At 32.2% G+C, this 9,399-nt stretch overlaps 1 protein-coding gene across 1 annotated transcript; it reads right to left on the bottom strand.

The window, feature by feature from the left end:
* Nucleotides 1-1,384: 1,384 nt before the first annotated feature.
* LOC124945329 (anthranilate synthase beta subunit 2, chloroplastic-like) lies at nucleotides 1,385-7,834 on the bottom strand. The gene is made up of 7 exons (XM_047485739.1): nucleotides 7,497-7,834; nucleotides 2,895-2,965; nucleotides 2,787-2,824; nucleotides 2,593-2,703; nucleotides 2,002-2,101; nucleotides 1,739-1,874; nucleotides 1,385-1,661 (listed from the first exon to the last, which is right to left on the bottom strand). Exons 1-7 carry the CDS (start codon nucleotides 7,806-7,808, stop codon nucleotides 1,557-1,559), a joined length of 873 nt encoding a protein of 290 aa, XP_047341695.1. The 5' UTR covers nucleotides 7,809-7,834; the 3' UTR covers nucleotides 1,385-1,556.
* Between the last annotated feature and the right edge of the window lie 1,565 nt (nucleotides 7,835-9,399).

Raw genomic sequence — 9,399 nt, 5'->3', positions numbered from 1 at the left:
ACCAAGTTTGAATTCATGAACCCTTGAAGGCGAGAACGAAGAGATAAAAAGACGGGACAAATAAATAGCCGGCAATCAATGAGCGAAGTATTGAGTATTGACTGTTGCAGTCTGGAATCAAGTTTGAATTCACGAACCCTCGAAGGCGAGAACGAATAAAATAAAAGTGTAACAAATGCCTATAAGGCTATAAATCAGATTAGATTTGTTTTGCCAACCCAAGCCCGACCCGTTTAGGCCCGCGACCCGAGCGGGCTAGCTCGTGTAAGCCCACTTTTAAATGGATTGCTAATATTTAAACCCAATTTATCTAAATTGTTTGACGGGGTGGATAACACCCGTTGGACCTAACCTAAATTGACTCTCTAATAATCGGTCTAATGGTCATAGAGAATAGAAGAATCAGATTGAAAGGTAAAAAAAGAATGGTTTTTTAATTCCTTAATGGATTTATAAATACTATTAATATTTATAAATTATTTAGATTTATTTTTAGTAATTAGAAATAATATTAAATATAGATATATCATTTAAAAAATTTGTATGATATTTTTTAAAATTAAATTTATCAATAAAATATTATTTAAATTTTATTATTATTATATATATATATATATATAATAAAATAATTACATTGATGGTAAAATGTATTAAATGGTTTGATTGTAAAAAATTTCAAGTAAGTTGTTTTTTAATAATAATGATTGATGAAAATGAATAAATACAAAAATTGATCTTTTGAAGTCATTTTTATATAAAGAAATATCTCTAATTGAGTTTTCAGTTTTTAAAAGTTCATAAAAATATTTTTTTTTTTTATCTCATTTCATCAATCTCAACGGTATATTTTTTTTATTATTTTATCAATCTTTTAGAGAAAAGAGACGTTGAAAAAAGTAGTTGTCAATTTTATTTTAAATTTTTTTTTGAAGGCGTTTTAAATAAGAACCGAAAAAAGTAAACATTATAAATCACAACCGTCTAACTACCTTAAAAAATTAACCAAATGTAATTATTTTGTAAACATAAACGGTCAAAAACTAAACATGTATCCATTAATTTGTTAATATATATATATAACTTAGAAAGTCCAAACAGATGTATGGACACCGAACAAACCTAATTAAAAATAGAGTTTTAAATGAATCCATATTAAACAACCATTTTCTTAGTCAAAATAACCACTTGTTTTAAAAAAAAAAAAGTAGGCTTGTTTGGTTGTGAATACTTGTGTTCCCAATTTCACTTACACTATGGAATCTGAGACAATTTTATTGGGTGAGACACCATCTCATCCATATTTTTTTAATAGGATTTGGGTTCATAGTTCAGACGATATTTTGTTTGAAAATAAAGTGTATATAATATAATCCGACCCATTGTCTATGTAAATATATCACATTATATTCATTTGAAATATAATAATCATAAGCATCCCATATGAGTGCTTTCCTTAAGGACACAAAGTTTACATAGACAACACCAAGATTGAAACTTAAATATATAGAGTGCTTTAAGCACTCTACTTTGAACAGGCTACAAGAAATACCGGGCTCTTACTCTGAGGTCAACAGTTCACTTTTCTCAATCAACTTGATAAAATTGCGAACAATCGATTTCCCCTCGGTGCTTATAATGCTTTCAGGATGAAACTGTACACCCTGTTGAATCGTTTTATACCAAGAATCATGGTTACGGGTTAGTAATACAAATGCATTAATGTAAACATCTTTCTTACCACTATATGCTTATATTTCTTATGGCGGGCAGCCATAACCAGACCATCCTCAGTCCATGCAGTGATTTCAAGTTCATCATGGGGGAAACTCTCCTTTTCAATCACAAGACTGTGATATCTACCAGCAATAAATGGGCTGAAACAAGCAGTAAGTAGAGATGGATTAAAAATTACAATGATGAAATGAATCCGAATCCAATATGGGTTTTTGCTTAATCAACTCTGTGAAATCAGTTTCATGTAGGTAAATCAGAAACACATACTTTGATAGCCCGGTAAATAAGCTGTTTTCCTCTCCGTCGTTATAATAGACAAGGGAGCTTTTACCATGCATTACTCCAGAAGGCGATCTCACAATCTTCCCTGCGAAAAATGAATAAGAATGACACTATCCCACAGAAAAATATAAACCATTATATCCCATCATCAATAACTTTTTTAACAAATCATCAATTAAAATACCCCTAATTCATCCTTTATAACATTTTAAAACCTTAATATGAAGGATAATTTGGTCATGTGACCCAAATAAACTACTTTTCTCATTCACCAATATATTTTTATAAGGATAAAAACCCCAAGAGAAACAAAATTTTTGGAAGGAATAATCAATAATAAAACTAGGATTTATGACAATCAATCCAAATATATTTTAGCATAGAATTTTTCTAAAAATCTTGTCTTCTGAATCTAAAGAGCAGATCTAAGGGACCAAAGTACTAATACAGGCCAACTGCTAGGAGGGAAAAGTAAAGTCATCTAAATTGAACAGTTGAATTGCCATAATGGGAATTCACCAACTAATCATAAAGTTCAAAGAGAACCAAAATGATATATTTTTTATATCAGCTTACCTCCGAAAGCCTCCCCAATACACTGAAGTCCCATACAGACACCAAACACGGGTACTATAGGACCGAGTTGCAACACAGTTTGTAACGAGATTCCTGAATCCTGGGGTGCTCCTGAACCGAATAATGTTATATCAGACAACGCTGTCAAGACGAGAAATGCACAAGGAGAAAGGAGAAATTTAGACAATTCTTACCAGGTCCAGGAGAAATAAGCACTCCTCTTGGACATTTGCTATGGAAGGAAGAATCAGATGGTCAACTTATTATAAGGACAAATAAGTAAAAACATTATATATTCATACCTTTTCAGTTCCTCCACTGTTAGCTCATCGTTTCGATAAACTTCAAAGTCGCAACCCAGCTCACCCATATACTACAAAATCATAGGGCTGGAGCATCAATAAATAGGAATAACAGAAAATGACATGGGACTACCAAAAGTTTGCTGAAACAGTCATCCAAGAAAGCAAGAACCATATACTAAACTACTCCCCAATGACTTAACGACAAAAGGGAAAATTAAAAGTAACAACTATGAAATTTTTGCTTATGCCTAAATTGCATTGGATTATAGAATAGAAACAACTTGTGTTGCATGGATACTAAAAAAAAAAGTTTGGAGTATCGGATACGGATACATTACAGAAATACGTGTATCGGATACGGCAAAACAAGTATCGTTGACTTTTCGTGGTTGACCAATCCGATACAGCTTGGATACGATTGGGTAAATCTTTAAAAAAAAGTTAAATATCAAAATAAATAAATAAAAGAATTTGAAGGACTTCAAAATTTAACATAATTAAAATCTTTTAACTTTTACTCTTTTCTGCTGCAGTAAGCTAAACATCCATTATCAAATCCGTCCATGTCCTCCATCGCCGCCCAATCGACAGCCGCCGCAGGCGGTCGAGATCTGCCGTCGCCCGCCCTCTCTATCTGATACACCTATTTATTGTTATTGTGTAATGTACCCGTGATTTTCCTTTAATATATATATATATATAAGTAGTTATATATTATATGATGCAGTGTTGTAGATATATTATATTATATGATGCATCACTATCTTTGACAATGATCATGAACATTAATTAGAATAATTAATTACAGACTCCATCACTACCACTGCAAAACCTTTTTAGATATTTAAATCAGGTTAGATAAAGTTTTAGATGTGTAATGACAAATATTCAAAATGAGAAATTAGATGTGAATGATAATTTCACTTTATGGAGATTTGTTAGAAATGACCGGGTGGAGGAAATGTTACATAGTTATGTAATATATGCACTAAAGTGTGTAATGAATCATATTCAAGAGTGAAAACTCACTTGCTAAAAATGAAAGGATTTGGATTTGCTAGTTGTGCACGGTTGTTACAATTGATCAAATCAAACATATGAACAACTTTTAGATAAACAAAATTGATAAAGAAGAATGGTCTACCAAAACAACTTTCATTGCCTTCATTATTTGTATCATCAAAAACTTCACAATGCAAAATAGTAATTTTTCTTTGCAAAGTGATGATCCAACAAAGAAGAGAAAAAGAACACTTGGGACTTTTGACAAAGTTTTTAACTTAAATGCTAGAAATGAACTACATCCTGAAATTACAAGATTGTTTTGCACCGGTGGATTGTCTTTTTGAAAGACAATCCACCGGTGTAAAACAATCTTGCAATTTCAGGATGTAGTTCATCTCTAGCATTTAAGTTAAAAACTTTGTCAAAAGTGCCAAGTGTTCTTTTTCTCTTCTTTGTTGAATTATCACTTTATAAAGAAAAAAATTAATATTGCATTGTGATGTTTTTGATGATACAGCTGATGAAGTCAATGAAAGTTGTTTCGATTGAGCATTCTTCTTTCTCAATTCTACTTCATCCAAAAGTTGTTCCATATGTTTGATTTGATGTATTGTAACAACCGCAACTAGCAATTCCAAGTCTTTTCATTTTTTGTAAGTGAACTTTCACTATTGAAAATATGATCCATTGCACACTTAGTGCATATATTACATGACCATTTAACATTTTCTCCACATGTCTTTTTTCAATTTTTATAACAAATCTCCATAAAGGACAATTATCATCCACATCCAATTCCTTATTTTGAGTATTTGTCATTACAAATATCTAAAAAGTTACCTAAACTAATTTAAATATCCAAGAAGTTACTATAACAAAAGAGGAATGAATAGGGACAAACATATTTAATACTATTATACTACACTTTGAGTTTGAAAAATAACCTAATATATATATATATATAGCACTACAAAGTTATGCAAAGTTATGTTGTGGTGAGAACTATAACTAATTATTCTAATTAATATTCGATCATTATACCAGATAGATAGATAGGGCGGCGACTGCTCTCTATCGTGGGCGGCGGCTGATCTCGACCACCTGTGGCGGCTATCGATTGGGCAGCAGTGGAGGACAGGGACGGATTTGATAATTGATGTTTACGAGAGAGCAGAGAATGGTGAAAATTAAAAGATTCTAATCAGGTTAAATTTTGAAATCCTTCAAATTTTCTTTTTTATTCACTTGATACTTAACTTTTTTTTTTAATTACTCAAAACGTATCCAAGCCGTATCTAAACCGTATCGGATTGGTCACCCTACGAAAAGTAAACAATACTTGTTTTAACGTATCCGATACACGTATTGCCGTATCATATCCATATCCGATACTCCTAAAAAAAATTGGAGTATCCGTGCAACACATCTTTCAACACTCTACACCATGCATATGTAGGTGTGGCTAATATTCACACGTAAGCTTGAAACGCCCTATCTTGTATGGTCCCAACCAATTTAAGTTATACTACAATGCTTATCAACCTCATCCATCGGAGACTCACATGATTGGTCTAGGTGATAAAAGGGTAAGAAATAAATGACCTACATGCAGTGATACTCATAGTTTGGTATTTGTGTGTACCGTTGAAGGATGTAACAATACATTGTAGCTTGGCATGTAAGGATTTACATCGTAGTTTCATGAGGGCCTTCGGGTGAGGAACAATCACGTGAATAAAAGGAATGATGTTCAAGGTACGAGGTTTGAAGAACAAATAACTTGGCTAACATTTATGACTAGGTTTGTATTATTTATCACAGCACAAACTGTCTCTAGGGCTTTGGATTATTTTGGTTATAGGCAATTGACCAAGAAGGTTTAGGTGGTGACATCTTGAGTCTCATAGCCTAATTGAGTAATGCAATTGGTTAAGGTAAATTTCAACAACAATTCCATTAGCCATGAGAGGTATAACTCCAACAATTCAATAAATTGTTTATTATGCACTAAACCACTTATGTATCATTCCCGTGAAATGATCAAGATACAACATAAACTTCTGTGGCCAGAGAAGTTTCATCGAATTGGAAAATACATGACATAAACCCAACCATCTATATCATCTTTAGGGAGGGAAAGTCGATCTTTGAGAATCTGCTGGGAAAGTTTACTTAGGGTGTAAGGATACATCCCAATTCTCATTCCTCCAAGATAAGTCCTCCATTCTTTTCATCATCATCTCTATGCGTTTATCCATTATTAAAGACATCTTTTCTGCCCATTTGTAAACAGAAGTGCATACGACATTCATCTTAGACTAAATGCCAGATTTCTCCATGGTTACAAGTGATATAATCACAGTGCTACATCTTAGGGAAGAAATGTTACTTAGGAATCAGGATTGATGATCAAGAAGATGGGAGAGAATAAGAACAATGGAAAGGGGGAGAAGAAGCTCAATTCTATTACTCATTGTCTAACTTCACATTAATTTCATTCTAAACAATAGCTATTAAGTCAATAGTACAATTAGTAAGTATTTATAGTTATTGTGCAGTTATATCCCGCCAATAGTACTTTCTATCTCAACTGTACTAGAGTTGTATTCTTCGTGGGAGCTTCTTTGATAAGCTTACTTCCCGACTACCTGCTATGAAATGGTTTGTGCAGTACCCAATGAAGAAATAATTATGCTTAAGAATAAAGAAAATCATTTGGACATTGATAATACTATCAATTCATCTTATGTTATCACAACAAAATCAACTCCATAATGTCTCTAAAAATTCATATGACAAATGATAAACCAAGATAATAAAATATATGACCTGCACAAGCAAATTCAAATGAAAAGTTTTATATTTTTCAACTTTCGCAAATTGAATTTCTTCAATCCTAATTAACATTATGGGTACTATTTTCCCAAAAACATTATGGGTACCAAGACCCGCCTATGCTAACATTCTTGTTGTTTGTTAGAGTAAGGCATAGCAACTAAGCCACCACAAGTTGCCCCCAAAAGATATAATTAGGTGTTTATCTAGGTGATTGATTACCCATCCTAATTAGACCCAAACCCTTGAAAGGATACCTACTTTAATATGCAATAACTTTATAATGATTCATACAAATCCTAGTCCTTACATGGATAGAAGTGGATTCTATGTAAAAAAGATGCTTATTGCTGGAAGAAGAAGACCAATACTTGAAAAATAAAACAACTTTTCATTTTCATCTTATTATTAGAAGAGAATAACAGTAACCAAAACACCTCTAGTCCTAAATCCATTTCCATAGCCAAAACCACATATTTCAAGGGAGGTTTTCCTACTTGTAAAGAAGCATGTAACAAAAGCCCGATGATCAACCTAAACCATCAATCTTATGAACCCATAAACGTTCTACTTGGGTATGACTAATTTATTTGAGAAGCTAAAAAAAACCCTTATAAGTTCAGTACATTTCACATATAAAGGAAAATCATGTTAACCAGAACCTCAGAAATCCATTAGTTTCCAATATGTAAAAGAAATTGAAACAATTTCATACCCATAAAACAAACTGAACTAAAGTTCAAAAAATGATTTATAAACCTGGCAGAGATTGTAAGTGAAGCTGTCGTAATTATCAATCACCACAATCGGATTCGAGGTCCTCTGGGCGGGGATACCCATCGATATGGAAGCATTTTCAGAGACAGACATTGGATGTCTACAGAGAGATGTCTCATGTCCAGACCTGAGCCGCAACCCTGGAAAACCGTGGCTGTTGTTGGGGATCTTGCATGAAGATAGAGAAGAACTCAATAGAAGATTGGAAATTTCTATGGATTGGAGAGACCCAAATGATGATTTCTGCAGGATGAGGGAAGCGGTTTCCAAACGTGAAGATCCGCAAGTCATCATAGTGAGAGAGATGGACTCTGGATTCTGGTAGTACGAGGATTGAGACTTTTGCGTCTTAACTTTATATTTATTTGACACTTTTGCTTTGGGCTTTAGGTGCGGTTTGGTATGGAGTAAACTGTTGTACTAGTTTAGAATGTTTTGATATTGATTTATTTATATGGGTTCGTTTGATTATTATTATTTTTTTTTTTTTTGTTTGAGAACGCTGGGTCCGCTACTCCTATAGAGTGCGACTAATCCCCGCGGGTTAAGCATACCCGCAAATACACTTAACCATTTAACTAATCGCAAAATTTGTTGTCTGATGGGCAGGGGCGGAGCCAGGATAAAAAATTACCTAGGGCTGACTCCAACTTGCATCTCAGATTTAACTTTCTATATTCCGCTTTTTTTTCAATAAAATTTTCACGATTATTCAAAGATGGAGACTCGTCATGCCCTCTCAATGCACACGCTTGCAAAGTGAGTCACCGAGTTCTTCAATAGTTGCTGTAAGCCGTAATCTGTTATTTTGTTTTCATCTGAATACTAATAATTCAGTACTTTGTCAATATGACAAGGATATTCATTAGATTATCAAGATATTCAACTGCCCTATTATGTGGTGAAATATTACATCATATATGCATAACAAAAGAGCATATATCCCCATCATAAACTCGCTTTCGATATTTGAATTTATCTATTGTAAATGTAGGTTTTTGAGGTTGTTTATGTTCAAACGAGAAACATGGGAAACAAAAAGTAGCATCTTTCAAAGGAGAGTATTCTAACCAAGTAAAAATTTAAACCAATGACTTTGGAACCGTCGATTTTAATTTCCAAATTTGGTCGGCGGGTACTCATCCTTAATAGGTTGATATGATCCCATCTTATATAAGCTCGTCTAATTTCATCCATTTTATTAAAAGGATATTTCCATATCGGAATACGTAATGCTAGATCAAGTTTAAGAGAACTTACATCAACATCAATTCTAGAAGATTTGTTAGGTTTTTGAGCAGCGATATCAAATTCTTTATTTAAATACCGAATCAAACCAATGTAACTATTTTAACTTGTTTATTAATATTAATTTATATTTTCTTATAAATTTTTGAAATAGTTTAAAATTAAGAAATATAAAACACTATTATTATTTTATTTTTTATATTTTACCCTTATAAATAATTTGTATTATTAATTATATTAAAATAAATAAAAATAACTTTTTATACTTTATTTATATAAATAAATCTTATTTATATATTAATTAAAATTTATGAATTATTATAAATATTTGTATATTAGAAAATATTGTTAATATAAAATAAAATAATTATGAATTAATTTATAGATAAAAATTATATTTTAAAATATAATAAATTAAAGTTATTTATATAAGACCAGGGTGTTTTGATCTCCCTGACCTCGTCTTCACAGTTTAGTCATATGGCCAAATGGGCTAAGAGCCATTTGTCAAATATATATATAATGTTTTGTTTTAATATTTTAATTTAGGTGGGGCTAGAGCCCACTCTAGCCCATGTGTGGCTCCGTCCCTGCTGATGGGTTCGAACTCAGGAATTTAGAATATTTTTTTTTAATA

The sequence above is a fragment of the Impatiens glandulifera genome, chromosome 7, assembly GCF_907164915.1.
Source record: "Impatiens glandulifera chromosome 7, dImpGla2.1, whole genome shotgun sequence".
Lineage (NCBI taxonomy): Eukaryota > Viridiplantae > Streptophyta > Magnoliopsida > Ericales > Balsaminaceae > Impatiens > Impatiens glandulifera.
This window is presented reverse-complemented; position numbering and strand designations above follow the sequence as displayed.